This window comes from Zea mays, chromosome 10 (assembly GCF_902167145.1).
Source record: "Zea mays cultivar B73 chromosome 10, Zm-B73-REFERENCE-NAM-5.0, whole genome shotgun sequence".
Classification (NCBI taxonomy): domain Eukaryota; kingdom Viridiplantae; phylum Streptophyta; class Magnoliopsida; order Poales; family Poaceae; genus Zea; species Zea mays.
Window position 1 is genome coordinate 111956016 of NC_050105.1, and position 15757 is coordinate 111971772.

General features: G+C 40.3%; 2 protein-coding genes across 4 annotated transcripts; one reads left to right on the forward strand and one right to left on the reverse strand.

Annotated features, from left to right (window-relative positions):
* The first annotated feature begins 698 nt into the window (after positions 1–698).
* Positions 699–10062, forward strand: LOC103642708 (calmodulin-binding transcription activator 4). 3 transcript variants are annotated; one of them, XM_035963460.1, is made up of 12 exons: positions 699–920; positions 1883–2008; positions 2097–2212; positions 4180–4268; positions 4479–4524; positions 4897–5284; positions 5843–5967; positions 6285–6695; positions 6783–7459; positions 8325–8916; positions 9054–9380; positions 9768–10062. In XM_035963460.1, exons 4-12 carry the CDS (start codon positions 4258–4260, stop codon positions 9789–9791), a joined length of 2601 nt encoding a protein of 866 aa, XP_035819353.1. In that variant the 5' UTR covers positions 699–920; positions 1883–2008; positions 2097–2212; positions 4180–4257; the 3' UTR covers positions 9792–10062. The 3 variants fall into 3 exon arrangements, with proteins under 3 accessions (XP_035819353.1, XP_035819352.1, XP_023156968.1); XM_035963459.1 differs by having other exon boundaries at positions 820–979; XM_023301200.2 differs by having other exon boundaries at positions 827–1164.
* Positions 10063–10971: 909 nt separating this feature from the next.
* On the reverse strand, positions 10972–13548 carry LOC100279078 (Mediator of RNA polymerase II transcription subunit 30). Its single transcript, NM_001152128.1, is given in 3 exon segments — positions 10972–11396; positions 11821–11898; positions 13100–13548. Coding segments are annotated over 3 exon segments (519 nt in total). The 5' UTR covers positions 13442–13548; the 3' UTR covers positions 10972–11297.
* Between the last annotated feature and the right edge of the window lie 2209 nt (positions 13549–15757).

Sequence of the window (15757 nt, forward strand, 5' to 3'; positions counted from 1 at the left end):
AAATTCCATGTGCACCTACACACTAAGATCTTGTTGCAATTGTTTATCCTCGCCAACCCACCTATACAGCTGCTCTTTTCCTACAAAGGGCTATTTTGACACCCTATTTTTCTAAAGAATTTCTATTTTTTTAATAAAAAATAGTTCATTTTATTTTGAAAAATAGAGATCTCTTGAAAAAATGAAGTATTAAACTAGCCATTTTTATGAACATAGACTAAACTCTAAACTAGGGGATAATGGGTGTGTTTGTTTTCCTTCTAGATTATGGCTTTTTTCGGACTTCTTTAACTTTATAAAATTTGGTAGGAGCTTTAGAAAATCGTGAAGTTGAAGTTACGGACTTTTAAAAAATATTTAGATAATTCATTTTGTTTAGATTAAAAGTATTTTTTAAAACCTTTAAATTTATATTATATACCATAACTTCATGTTGAAAGTGGAACATAAAGCAGTGTCAAACACCCTCTATATAAATTAAATTATGGTGTAATGATAGAAACATAAAATATTACTTTATAACCATAAATAAGCTAAAATAAAATAACATTAATTAGTTTATTTCAACTTATATATACTTATTTGTAATTCCAAACTAATATTTTACTCTTCTACTTTTTTACCGTAATTCAACCGGGAAACACTAAGGATATATTTGGTTTGATGTTAAAGTAGGATAAAGTGGGGACGACATCGTCCCTTTGATTTTTTGGATCACGTCGCCAAAAAAACTAATCCGGTGTTTGCTCCTACATAACTATCGTCCAAGCGCTATAGAAACTATAACCACCCCTTCCACCCCTCTATATACATCAAGCAAACACAACTAAAGTGCCGATCGTTCCTGTCATTGTCTTGAATTGCAGAAGCAGCAGACTCAGCCGATCGATTTACCCATCTGTGACTTCTCTCGCCCTGAGGTATATGTCTGCGCTGCCGTATCATCTGCTGGAGCAAATAAAGGGCACATGAGTTCTTAGTACGGCTTCTCTCCCTCCCACACTATACCCGTGCCTCCAACTCGTATTTGTTAAGCGGCTAATCTCAGAGCTTCTGTTGGGAGCTGGGGACCATTTGTTTAGATTCAGTGCGGGGTTTCCTCGCCTCCCTCCTTCCATGGGAGCTTGGAAGCTGCTGGATCTCTGCAAGTGACTATGAGCCAGAGTGAGTGCTTTTTGTTGCGATTACTCATCGTTTATTTGGTGATTCTTGATTGCCGTGGTCAAGGCATCATCTTTATTGCCTCCTGGGAGTTGACCTAGGTGGGGCGATCAGAGCAGTGGTTCTTGTTTCTTGGCCTTGGGTCTTTTGATTCCTTCTGATGCTGTTCAGTGGATGGTTTTTTCGATATAAAGAGAGAATTGAGAAAAGAAAATATCGGATTCTTTTGAGCCCTTCTATTTCTGCAGTGATTGATGGAATATGGAGTTTGTCATATTCTTTTTGAGCTCATTCCAGTCCGTCGACTCTGGCTCGAATTCACCGTTTAGCTTTTGGTACAACTGCAACGCATGGGATGTTGTTACAAGCTTTTGGAAGCATACGTGCGCCCTCTCCTACAGGATTGTCTTGCCTTAAGATTTCATTGACCTTATGTTGCACCTATAAAGATACAAATCTTGGCAAGGTTCATGGCTTATGTTGGGCTTTTGACCCTCCTGAGGCCAGTACATTCGACGAACTTGAAAAGATTAGGATTTTTCTTTTCATAACTTTATTAGATATCTTTATATTGAGAAGGGAATGATTTCGCCAACTAATCATATCCCATGATGAGATTCATGTTAGTATTAAAATTTTATTGTGGTCCGATGGGGTTTAATAGAATATTAACTAACGGTGCACCTATCGGCTTATTCTTTGGTATGCTATCTGGCTGTAGGTTTTGACATCAACGTACTTCGTGAAGAAGCAAGGAGTCGGTGGTTAAAGCCTTCTGAAGTGTACTATATCTTGCAGAATCACGAGAGGTTCCCGATCACCCATGAGGCACCAAAGAAGCCGCCCAGTAAAGCACATATATCTCTTAACTAGAGGAATTTATCTTACTAGTATAATTGTGCTTTTCTTTAACAACCTATTTGATTCTTTTACAGGTGGTTCCCTATTCCTTTACAATCGTCGTGTCAATCGTTATTTCCGGAGAGATGGTCACACATGGCGGCGGAAGAAGGATGGAAGAACTGTTGGAGAGGCTCATGAACGACTGAAGGTTTATTTCAGAAGGCTCAGCATAGCACTAAATCATTCCAGTTGTTTACATACTTTTATCTGCATATTCTAGTTCAACGGCGTTTGTTAAACTTTTATGCAATATTACAAAACACCTTTTTTTGGGAAAATCACCTTGTTGTCTACCAACACTTTTCGGCGGTGCAACATGTAAACTATTGAATATGACAATGAAATTATCATACCAATCTCATCAATTTAATACATTTAGTTGACACCTATCACGAATCTTTCAACATCCATATTGGAGAAAATGTGTATCAGTCACACATGTTCGTTTATTGTATAATGATCAGTATTGGATACCTAGCATTAAGCAGTCATGGACCCGTGAGTTGCAATAAGTATTTGAGGTTGATCTAGCTTTATCGAGCTTCCTCTTTAAATTTCAGGAGAGACATCACCCCTATTTAGCTAATGTGGTTTGAATATACTTCCTACTTTTCAAATTGTAAGTTGTTTTGGTTTTGTCTTAGTTCACACTTACCTAACTTTGATCGAGTTTATCGTAGCATATATAATATCAAATAAATGGACTATCAAAACATATTTCATGGTGTATCTAATGAATCTTGTTTGATGTTGTAGTTTTTTGTGCATGTTTTTTTACAAACATGGTCAAAGCATAGTCATAGGAAACAGGGTCGATGCCGCATTCCATGGCCCAGGGTCATCGTCCCAAATTGTGGGTCAGGGTCACCATGGGTCATCGTCCCGAACGCTAGGGAGTCACTGTACGGCACAGATCGGGGCAAGGCACGTAGATTACAATAGTGCGACGTGTATGGTGGCGAGGACGGGGATCCTCCCGTGGCTAGCAAGAGATGGCGCTCTGGCTTCCTGTGTCGGTGCTCCTCCTGCAGAGGTCCTAGTCTGGGCGGCGCTTCTGCCTCGTGAGCTCTATGGCTCCTATGTGTCTAGGGCAGAAGTATAGTGCTTCATTGCTATAATGGGCTGGTGTTACTGTGTTAGGTTGTGTTAAGCTGGTATGGTCTTCGAGATTTTGGAACACGACCCTCGATCCATGGAAACGACTCAAGATCATTGACCCATCAGACTCGGGTTCATGTACCGAACTCCCGATTCACGTCCCATAGAGGTAATACCCCCTTGTACCAAATTTTTTTCAAGTGTCGACTCGCGACCCTATTCCTCAATCCAATCGACCCGAGAACATTGTGACTATGGGTCGAAGTTAGAGAAGATTGAAATAGGACAAAGTTAAAACGGCTTACTTGGTCAAAGTATGTATTTTGTCCATCTTAATTTCCATGATAGCCTGTCCAAGTGACCTTCATATACTGATGATTTTACAAACAGCATTGCAAGCTTGTGTATACCAAAAACGGTTTCAATCTATGTTGCCTTGTCCTAACAGTCAATGTTTGTGTGGAGGTTTGTGTTTTTATAGTGAAGACAAAAAAATAAAGATTATATTATGAGCATGGGTGGCTAGGAGAATCTTTGGCAATTACATTATGAAATTATGATGTACCTCATCTGTGACAGCCTGCAGCACAGCCATGATGCTCGGACTTGCGTCTCAGTGGGACAAGTTGAGTTTCATGGCTGCTTCAGGCTGTCACAGATGAATGCATATTATGGTGCTCTAGGAGCTTTTGGTCAGGTCGTTAGCTTAATAACCCTGGCCTTTGGTAGATTGATGGTTTCCTGATTGTTGAACAGGACCGTTTGTTTCTAGTTTTTCTCTATTCCTAGTGTGTTAGCGCGAGTGAGAGATCAGGTATCACCAGATCATGGTTGCAGGATTTCTCTCTCTCTATTGATATGAGATTTTATTAGGAATTAAGAATCTTGTAGGAATTTATAGGACTCAAATGAAAGAGGTTCCTTTATCTCACTAGTTTGTTACAGATCATAAAATTTAGAAGTCGGTTATTGATCAGCGTCCTCTGTCTCATATCTGATATTTTCTCACTATTGCAGGTTGGAAATGTTGATGCTTTGAGCTGCTATTACGCTCACGGGGAGCAAAATCCAAGTTTCCAGAGACGGTGTTTCTGGATGCTGGAACCGTAAGATTATTTTTTCATTCAGTTAGCTCAAATCTGTGAAATTATGATCTATGGCACATTTAAGTAGTAAGTCACAATTGTGCTGAATTACTGTGTAATTTGTTACTTTAGGTATACATTGAATTGTTTCTAACATCTGTCCTTAAGAAACAAAAAACAGTGGTTGCAACTTTCAACTTCATTGATTTGTCTTATTCTCTACTTTTGCAGTGCATACGAACACATTGTGCTGGTACAATATAGAGAGGTTGATGTGGTATGTAATATTAACATTGCCTTGTTATACTTTCATGTATTTTTTTCTGGTGTTGTTTGACATGATCATCGGCTCTGCGAATAAATACTGACCAGATTGACTCAGATGACCTACTGAGTTATCAATACACAGAATGCCACTTGCTATAATCTGATCATGCCTTTCATGTTTTATCCTTGGACAGTTACAGAGAATATTTTCTTGCTATTCCAAAAAAAATTGTGAAAATATGAAACTAAGTTTTTAGTGAATTATATAATCCCATTCTATTATAATAAGAGATTCTTTGGTTTTATTATTTATTTAAAATACATTAGCTCTTCCTATAAGTCTGTAACTAATGTTTGTGCAATCGCTTCTTTCATCTCCCAGGTTAGAAATTATTCATCACAACTGTCAAATGGCCTCCCAGAACCTCTTTCATCCTTGGGATATCCAAATGCCATCTGTGGAAACCAATACCACAGCTCCTCTTCTGGCGCTAGCGAGTGTAGTGAGTCCCATCAGAGCTATTCTAATTTGAGTTCTGTAACTGAAGTAAGTTCCTATTCCGGTAACAAAGAGTACACCAAAAATGATGGCGGTTTACTGAGCATACCGGAGGTTGGACACACTTGTCTGCAACAAAATCGGACTGATAATGGTAACTCGAAAAATAAATCTGGGCTTAATATTGCTTTAAAGAAGATAGCTGAGCAGTTAAGTTTGGGTGAAGATGATGATGACTATATTTTCTCAAATCAAGCTCATTCTGTGGGAGGTAAAACTAGAAAATGTTTTTGTTTATTCCTGCATTTCTTTTTAGATCCATAGGAGGCAAAATTCAAAAAATATTTTATGCACGCAGTATAGTGTTTGATGCTAGTTGTTTTATTTTTCTTGCAGGAGTATGCTAGTTGTATGTAAGAGATTTTTTTAAAAAAAAGGATGTCAAGTTCACAGGCTTGTTATATGTGTAACTTAGGAAAACTTCATAATAGCTGAATTTGATGAAAGGAAAAAAGATTAGTGTTTTGTACTAGAGTGAAATCTGTCAGGATTAGGATGGTGTCAATTTTTTTGTTAAAGTTTCATTTTTCCCTCTTCTCTCTGTGAGGCCAATTGCAACCTGTCCTGTGATAGTATGATGTGTAGGGCCAAGTTTGCTTCTATTATTTCTATGATTATATCAATCAATACATTTTTGATGCACAAGTGATGCACCTACTTGTGGCCTTCTGGCAAACGTATATACAAAGCATCATGCTGTTAGGTGTCGAACTTGCTGACAGTTCAATTTTTGTTAATAAAGTCAAATTGGTTTACTGGCCTTATTCAGGCGACAACCAAGTAAAACATATTCAACAAGAAGGAACACAGAAAGGTTTAAGTAGGAATATAGCGCCATCATGGGAAGATGTACTGCAGTCCAGTTCAGGTTTACCAATTTCATCCATATACCAGGTGAGGAAATCGTAACTTGGGATTCTTCTTCCTTGTAGAACACAAAAAACTGATGCATGTGGAATTGTGAAAACAATCTATGATAGTCTTTTCAAAGATTCTTAGGTGGGACGCCTTGAAGTGTTCCTCATTCAATATGTATTTTTTTAACATTTGGTGTTTGAAGATAATCTTTTAAAGTACATTTAACAAAGTGTACTTAAATGTCTTGTTCTCTCCATATCTAGATTATACCTCTTGTGTTCAATTTTTTCATAAATGTCTTTGCATGCTTATACTCTCACTGAACTGTATCAATGACTTGCATTTTTGCACAGCAATCGGATGTCGAGTATCAGAAAAATTCAGAATACCATCCACCAGAACGCCTGGACAGCAGTGATTTACGCATACAACTTGCTGCTGCTAAAAAGTTTCTTTTAGGACCAGAAGCCACCGTTGACTCACCATCTTTGAACTCTGTGCTGAGAAATAGAGCGAACTGTGTAACTGATACTATTTCAGCTTATGACAGTAGATTTGGAAGCTCTCTGAACCCAGATTGGCAAACAAAAACAGCATTAACATTTCAAAGCAATTCTCAGGGCTCTGAAATAACGGAGTTGTTTGACCATGGTCATTTTGAACACTACTCCAGAGAAGATACAACATTTTCTTTAGGACAGACAAACAAGTTTAATATTCGTGAGATCTCTCCAGAATGGGCATTTTCATATGAGATCACCAAGGTAAATCGTGAAGTTTTTGCTTTTTTTACACCATAACACCAAATGTTCCCATTTACCGAGGCTTTTCTCGCCATCTCATTTATTCAGGTCATCATTACTGGAGATTTTCTATGTAATCCATCGAATTTGGGTTGGGCTGTGATGTTTGGTGATAGTGAGGTACCTGCTAAAGTAGTCCAGCCAGGTGTTCTTCTCTGCCACACGCCACTGCACTGCAGTGGAAATCTCAGAATCTGCATTACTTCGGGAAACAGAGAAGTTTGCAGTGAATTCAAAGACTTTGAGTTCCGCTCAAAACCCTCTTCTAGTTTCACAGACATCGCACCATCTTCTAGACATCTGAAATCCAGTGAAGAGTTACTAATTCTTGCAAAATTTGCTAGAATGCTTTTGTCTGGGAATGGAAACCCTGAAGTTCCAGATGGTGATCCCCAATCTGGACAGTGTCCAAAACTTAAGATGGATGAAGGGCTCTGGGATAGGTTGATTGAAGAACTCAAAGTAGGGTGTGAAAGTCCATTAAGCTCGGTTGATTGGATTTTGGAGGAACTGCTGAAAAGTAAATTACAAAAGTGGTTATCTGTGAAGCTCAGAGGATTCAATGGAACGGATTCTATATCCAAGCATGACCAGGGTATTATACACTTAATCTCTGCCCTAGGCTATGAGTGGGCATTGTCTTCAGTTCTCAGTGTTGGTGTTGGTCTAAATTTTCGTGATTCAAATGGATGGACTGCTCTTCATTGGGCTGCTTATTTTGGAAGGTAATCAAAGTTTATATCATAGAGCTGGTACATTCCATTTTTTCTTGCTACATTTTCTCCCTAGCAGTTTTCATGGACAGAACAGAATAGTTGCAAAGAAAGGCATCCTTTTGTTCACTCAAGAAATTATTTTTGTATACCATTGTGTTGTACTACTGTTAAGTTGGTAACCAAGCAATTGCCAGTTGAAAAAAAAAATCTAGAGCCACATAAAGTAAGTATGCTTCTTAAATTAAGTAGAGAAGTTATAAATCTTAATCAACGAACTGTTTCCTTCTGGTAAAATCAAGTAGTTTGGGCTACCTTGCTAGCTTGGTAAGGATGTCTCCAACAGCTATTATATCACATCTCCTATCTCATCCCTATTTTAAACTTCACTATGTAAACAATGTAATATTGTAATCTACACTTCTACAGTGTGAATCCCCTATTTACCCGATATTGCTGTGAACAACCTAATTAGGTAATACCCATTCGAAGAACCTGGAAAAATAGCCGGTTTAACATTAACAATGGATACAGTAGATAAAAGATGTACATGGCCATTCAGACTGTTTTGGACTAGTACTGGAGTCAATTTTGCAATGAATATATCAACATAGTTCTTTTCTTGTGAAATGGTAGTGTTCCATTACAGCTTTTCTTTCTTTGTAAGACTGTCTCCAGTAGATCTCCTAAAATAGGGGATGTAACACTGTATATTACACTATTTGTATAGTGAAGTTTGAAATAGTGGATGAAATAGGAGATGCGATAGGGAATCTGCTGGAGATGACCTAATTGCCTTTTAAAGTGGTAGTGTGGTACGTAGTGTTATTGACTGGCTTGGAACTAGCAAGCTAACAATATGTCGATTTTATTGCAGGGAAAAGATGGTTGCTGCACTTCTTGCTGCTGGTGCATCGGCAACAGCAGTTACTGATCCCACTGCACAAGACCCAGTGGGTAAAACAGCAGCTTTCCTGGCTTCTGAACAAGGGCATACGGGCCTTGCAGGCTATCTTTCAGAAGTGTCGCTGACGAGCTATCTTGCATCACTCACTATAGAAGAAAGTGATGTCTCAAAAGGATCAGCTGAAGTTGAAGCAGAGAGAGCTGTGGAAAGCATATCTCAGAGGAGTGTCCAGCTGCATGGTGGCACAGAAGATGAGCTCTCAATGAAGGACTCTTTGGCAGCAGTGAGGAATGCAGCGCAAGCAGCAGCTCACATCCAGAATGCTTTCCGTGCCTTTTCTTTCAGGAAAAGACAGCAGAAGACTGCTCGACTTAGGGATGAATATGGAATGACCCAAGAGGATATAGATCAACTTGCCGCTGCATCAAGGTCCTACCACCAAGCTCATGCTTCGAATGGTCAGTTTTATGATAAAGCAGCTGTTTCAATTCAGAAGAAATACAAAGGTTGGAAAGGTCGCAAACATTTTCTCAACATGAGAAGAAATGCAGTTAAAATACAGGTAAGGGGAATAGGTATCCATAAGATTTTTTATTTGATAGCCTCCTTCAAGTTGAATTCATGGGCATATGAATACGTATATGGTATCTGGCATGTTTATTTGTGCTTTGTTTATGCTAAAGGTCTCTCTTTGTACAGGCTCATGTAAGAGGCCATCAAGTGAGAAAGAAATACAGAACAATTGTAAGCACTGTCAGTGTGCTAGAGAAAGTAATACTTAGGTGGCGCCGTAAAGGTCATGGCCTCCGTGGCTTCCGAGCTGAGCAGCAATCAATGGTCGAAGCAATAGAGGAAGATGATGAGGAGGATGATGACTTCGATGATGACGAAGCAGTCAAGATCTTTCGCCGGCAGAAGGTCGATCAAGCTGTAAAGGAGGCTGTGTCAAGAGTGTTGTCCATGGTAGACTCTACAGAAGCGAGGATGCAATACCGGCGAATGCTTGAGGAATTTCGCCAGGCAACTGTAAGTTCTTTCACCTCGTAATGTGCAGTGCCATTTCAATAAAGGAGGGCAGCTGTAAGAAGTTATGGTAAACTATACAAGTTAAGCAGTTTTATCATCATAGGTCATGTTGCTGAAGGAAATTAGTTCAGAGTACTTGAAAGCAAATTTAGGACAAACTTGCTCGAGTGACAGCCGCTGACTATCGAGGCATTATTCTCTTTTTGAGGGGACATGTACAGTAATGCTAGGTTAATCAGTTTAAATGTCAACTCGATACACATATAAACAGAATTAGAGAATCCAGAACAGCCATTAAAGTGCATCTAGTTTTGCTCTCTTTTCATCAATTCCAATCTTCATGTTATGACTAATCACTAATCAGATGCTTCTTGTAAATGCATGCAGAATTGGAAGGATCAAATGAAGTAACATCAATATTTGACAGTGATTTAGAGTTATTACTTATTAGGGATCAACGACTTCATGTAAGGAGCATTTATGTCTCGAGATCTGCCAGCACCCATCAATGACATAAATTAAGTATTTAGGGAATGTGTTCCAGTTGCTACTAATTGGCCGTCTAATTGTACAGTGTTAGCGAAATCGAAAGTAGATTATTTCTGCCACGATGTATTTTCACTTTCTGTATTTAGGTATATTTTGACAATGGCAGATCAATTAAGTATATTTTTTATGGGTTGTTGGCTTCGCCAGTTTGGAAAAAATCAGTTTCTCAACAATGGCAGAACTTCATAATGCTGTTAAAAAAAAGACAGCATGAGACATTGTATTAAAAAAATCACTTCTATGAGTCAAACTTAGGACGACCTAAGGGTCCCACTTAATCACTTAACCCATTCAGCTAGGGGAACGTATCTGGTGCTCAAAGGGGTACTAGGGAAACGTATCTGATGCTCAAAAGGGTATGTTGCTCATATACATATTTTAAATTTGGTGCATTCATTTTACATTCAATGACACCAGCTAATTTTACAAAAAAACCCCTTTCACCAGGGGAGGAAGGTGGAAAGGGTGCTTCACAAAATTGGTGCTGCTGTTAGATATACTGTTAGATATAAAATGGATACACTAAATTTAAAATGTGCATATGAGCATCATACCCCTTTAAGCATCAGATACGTTCCCTTCAACTAGAGACGTTTTTATTACTCCCTCTATCCCATGTATATAAGGTATTCTCTCTATTCTTTTTTATTTGTCATGATTTAGTTTAAAAATAAATTAGCCAACGACAAATATTAGAGAACAGAGGTAACATAACCAACCTCTGAGAGACTGAGGGAGTACTAATTACAGTTGAAGGAATACCTCAATAATGTTAATGTTGTTAGTAAAGGAATACTTCAATAATGCTGTTAAAACTAATACAGACCATTCATGTCATACGGTGGCTCCTAATATGACCTTTTTTTATCACGTACTTGTAAGATATTGTTTCCCAAGGCTTGTACATAGACGACAGATCAATCGAAGTATTCCTTTCATCATTCAAGAATCTAATATAATCATTGTATGAAGTCATTATATGACTGGCAAAACGCAACTTCAGACTGTTAAACGCGCACATTGCAATCTTTCTTCCTTTTTCAGTTAACAGAAATAATGTGCATTGCATGTGAGAATCCAAATATCATTCTAGATTGTTTTTCTCAAGGAAACACAAGAAAACATTACAGGACTTTCGTCACAGCGAAAATCCACACGTTTCAAAAAGATACGTGTATCTACAGTCGTGTCCAAAATAACATTCATGTCCAACATATTACATCCCTATCTGCATTGGACAGCTTCATTTTCTTTTCCCGTGCAGCCCAGTCATATTCCATCTATTGCTCCCTTCCAAGTGGTCAGTTAACCAACATGCACAGTATGCCTATACCAGACGTCCAGGCTACGGTCTCTAACTTCGACACTTCACACTGAGCAAGGGCTCTGCCACATTGCTATGTCAGCTATTAGGTCACGGAGCTGATCAATGAGGAGTTTTACTTGCTTGTTTTTGCTTTCAATTTCCTGCATTAGATCTCAATGTTAGAAAGATATGAATTTATCTGTCAAATGTGTGTTAAATTAGCTTGATAAAAGAAGTGTATATCAGAAGTTGACAAAAATCATGTTTCTTTCGATTTCTAAATACAGCATATGCTACCATAGATGAAATCCAAAACTAAATTGATAGCGACACATAGAACTATACTCTTCAAATCACAAAAAAAGATTGAAAAAATGCTGGAAAAGGATAGAAAAACAGTATTTCCTCACTCTGTACTTAACTACTTATGAATAGAACATAAAAGAACTTGCCGCCTGAAGATAACAGGAAGACACGGCTTGGATTGCAAATGGGCAAATATAATTCACACAGCTGTCCAAACTTTGAGAGTAATATAATATAGTAGACTAGATTAAACTAACTAGAGAAATTACAGGGTAGCACCTTTCTCAAAGCAGAAGCATGCTCTTCCAATCTCTCAATCTCTGCATGGTCAGCTTCAGATTCTGTTGATCCAATGTCCTGACAAATTGAGTATGCATGAATTCTTAGAGAAGTCATACGTGGGACAGTGGGAAGGATAAGAAACCTAGATCAATTTCAACTAGCATTGACAAACTAATTTTATCTTGAACAGTGAGCAAAAATCAGGCTTGACCAATTAGGAATATGATGGGATAATATTAACCTTCTTCTTTTAAGGTAAGGTAAAGTCTTCTACATATAATGTGAAAAGCAAGTTCTGGTTAACTAAAATCCATGTTTGTTGCTATTTACTAGTTGGCTTTGTCCTTAATAATTCTCCCTTTGCCCATTTTCCTAGACACCTTTCGCTTCTCCTTTTGTCCAGAAGCCTTAGGCATATTAATTGGTTCTCCCCAGGCACGTTTTAAAATTTTGGTCGATAGTACCCCGTGCTTTGACATGCATGAATGCAGCAGACTCCTAAGTTGGTCCGGTGGGAAGAGGTTCATCAACCAGTAATTTAAGCTTGACTGGTAAATGATTCATTTTGATTGGATCCTAGGTACATGCCTTGAGATGAAACACACTCAAAACGAATGGATGGAGACAGTATCAAAGTCCATGCAGTAATCATGTTTCTTCAAAAAAAAAACAGAGAATAGTCAATCCTAGGTTGCCAATGATGTTCTTTTTAGGAAGACAAGATTGTTTTCTCAAAAATATCGGGGATGTTTGAATGCACTAGAGCTAATAGTTAGTTGGCTAAAAAACTACTAGTAGAATTAGCTAGCTATCTATCAACTAATTTGCTAAAAATAGCTAATAGCTGAACTATTAGCTAAAGTGTTTGGATGTCTTCAGCTAATTTTAGCAGCTAACTATTAGCTCTAGTGCATTCAAACACTCCCGATTGTCTAACATAGCACTACATACTTCTCGAGTTCACGTCAATATTTTTATCTTTATAATTGTGCCAGTGCCACCAAATATGGATCTCTCTATGAAAATAAAAAATTGCCAGCTTTGGAAATGGAAATTTGTTGGCTCCCTCGGTCCCTCCACACCAATGGCCACTAAAGCATTACAGGAATCGTTAGCATTGCAAATATCTAGCAGTCTCAAGAATTTGCTTTGGGCTCCCCTACATGAAAATGCCCTGCTTTTTTTTACAGCAAGTGCTATCTTTCATCACAGAAGAATGTGCCTAAAACACTTTTCCGCATGAGCGCCAGGAGCATAAGTTGCATCAAGGTCAAACCTGAGCGCAGGACGACACGGCAGAGATAGATGCCCGCAGCGCCGCCACGGCTGACTTGTAGCGGTGCCTCGCCTCGTCGAGCGACCCGCCGGGGCTGGGCGCGCCCCCTGCGTCGGCGGCGTCGGAATCTACAGAGTGTGGGGTCGGAAGAGTAGCAGAGTGATGGTGCTGGTAGCCAGCCGCAGCGGTGGCCGAGACGGATGAGGAGGACCAAAGGCCGGCGTTGCAGAGCTCGTCGTTCATCGATACGAGGATCTGGAACGAGGCTGCGATAGTCTCCTCCAGGTGCCGTTGCCCCTCCTCTGCCATCTCCTGCCGCCGCCGCGCCGCCTCCGATGCCATTGGGTGCACTCGCCGGAACCCTAGCTCGCCGCTAACGCCGATCTACCGCTTCTTTCAGCTCAGTCGTAGGCGTAGCGCGCCGAGAAGGCGAGAAAATACCTTTCCAGACCGCGGAGCAAGTAGCTGTTACTCCACTACTGGCAGTATGGGCCTGGCCACTGTTGCATGATGCCAAAGCGCTTTCCGAGCCCAGTATGAGCCGACACAGGTCGCCGAAGCCCAAGTACTCTCTTCCTTGATGGACCAGACCCAACTGCTATTACTAGGAAAAAATCCATTTTATCCTCCTCAACTATTGTAAAGATGATTTTTTTTTCTCCATCAACTGTAAAATCGCACACAGCTGCTTCCTCGTCGCACAAAATCGGACTCCTCTGGTTGTTTCTTTGGATGACAATGGGTACCCAAATATGAGATGGTAAAAACTCTTTTAAAACACGGGTATGACAAATTTTAATACACAGATATTTTGTTGGTCATTTTGTTACATCCATCGAGTATGGTGGGTGTGGGTATTGTTGGCGTCGATCTAGACACCAAACACTAGAGATGAACCGCCCAGCGGTGCTCTCTATGGAGATGCGGACGATCCGCGGCACAGGGTTGGACGGTCCGTGACCTGTGCGCAGCAGCGTCTCTTCCTCTGCGTACGTCCGGACGGTCCGCGACTGGGGCTCAGACGGTTCGCGATGGCGCAGAGGATCATCTTCTTCACAGCAGACCTAGATCTCGCCTCCCGGGAGGGATCCCGTCGGGGAGGAGAGATTCTAGGGTGTGTCTTGGGTCGGCAGGACACCTAAGACGCCTCTAGTCGACGTAGAGCCGAAGAGAGGTGGATATTTGAGGTAGAGGGAGGCTAAACTAGGACTAAACTAGAGTTATTCCTAATGCATTAAGTAAAACGATAAGTAGATTCGATTTAATCGATTGTGGTGGTTCAATTAGTCGTAGCCCTTCATCTATATAAAGGGAGGAGGTCTGGACCCGTTACAAGTCGGTTCTCGAGATAATCCTACAGGTTTAACTAACAAATCTCACAAGAAAATCGGAACCCTAACTGACTCTGCGCACGCGCGGACGGTCCGCGCCACTACGGCGGACCGTCCGGACCGCGGATCGTCCGGCCTTAGGGCCAGACCATCCACCATGCCACTTTCGATTATCATCATATGCCTCTGCCTTTTGGTGGAGGTTGACGAACCAAAAGCATATGTACTACTAGCATCCTTGGGGAAATACTAGATCTCACAAGTCACTTTATTCCCGAAGTAAGAGCTAAACCTGATGCAAGTCACCGACTTTTCAAGCCAATAGGGTGATTATTCAATAGAGCTCTAATGCATAAAGGTCGTTTCAGATTGCATCTTTATCGACCATGATCATCTGATCAATGCATCAAAAGGTATAAAATGGAGGTGCCCCTAGCCTGAATAGGCAAAGAAACTATGCATGTACCAAGGGTTCATCGTCGTACCATTCCATATTTGAAAAGGATAATATATCAACGATAAGTAGGAGGGTGGAAAGTATCCTGGCATCACCGAATGAATAGGGGATGCTTGTTGCGTCGCCTTTCGGAACGTTTTGTTCGGTCGTTTTCTTTGATGGCCGATCGTGTAGAACGGTCTTCTTGCCAGCATATTTGGCGAGCAATTGATTGAAAGTAGGGCCGACTTTTACCATCCGACCATGTGCGTTATGTTTGCTTTGCCCCCGTGTCTCTTTTCTCGCTTTGTGTGGAGGCTGACGCCCCTGGCCATCGGCGGACTGTCCGGGTGAGTCAGCCGGACCATCTGCATGCGCACCGGACTGTCCGCGTGCAGGTGCCAGACAGTCCGCGATGCTCGAGTCAGGGAGCTTTGCTCAACTGCTTGATTGAGTCTGCCCCCGGCATCTTCGGGCTTGTTAGTCTTTCTGTCCGGAGCTTTCCGAGCAATCTCTTCTTGTGATATATTCGACATGCGAGAATCGCCAATGACGATGTTTTTGCCTTTGCCTTTATCGGCTACTTCGGGCTGAACCAAGACCCTTTTGCTTGTGGGTTCTATTGTATTGATAGAGAATGGTTGTGTGTCCACTTGCATCTCCTGAAAAGCCAACCAACCCTCATTTATGGCCGATTGTATCTGTCGATGAAAATCATTACTATCATTGGTGCCATGGGAAAAAGAATTATGACACTTGCAATAAGCACGTCTCTTTAATTCATCCATAGGAGGAATAGTATGAATTAATTTAATGTTGTCATTTTAGTAGCTCATAAAATATTTTATCGTATTTGGCAACATTAGATGTAAACTTAACCTCTTCTTGTCG

What these genes read in the sequence shown, in the direction of transcription:
- LOC103642708 (XM_023301200.2), top strand. An exon ending in CAATTTCATCCATATACCAG is followed by an intron (nt 5,968 to 6,284) that starts GTGAGGAAATCG and finishes ATTTTTGCACAG; the next exon opens with CAATCGGATGTCGAGTATCA. An exon ending in AGGAATTTCGCCAGGCAACT is followed by an intron (nt 9,381 to 9,767) that starts GTAAGTTCTTTC and finishes AAATGCATGCAG; the next exon opens with AATTGGAAGGATCAAATGAA.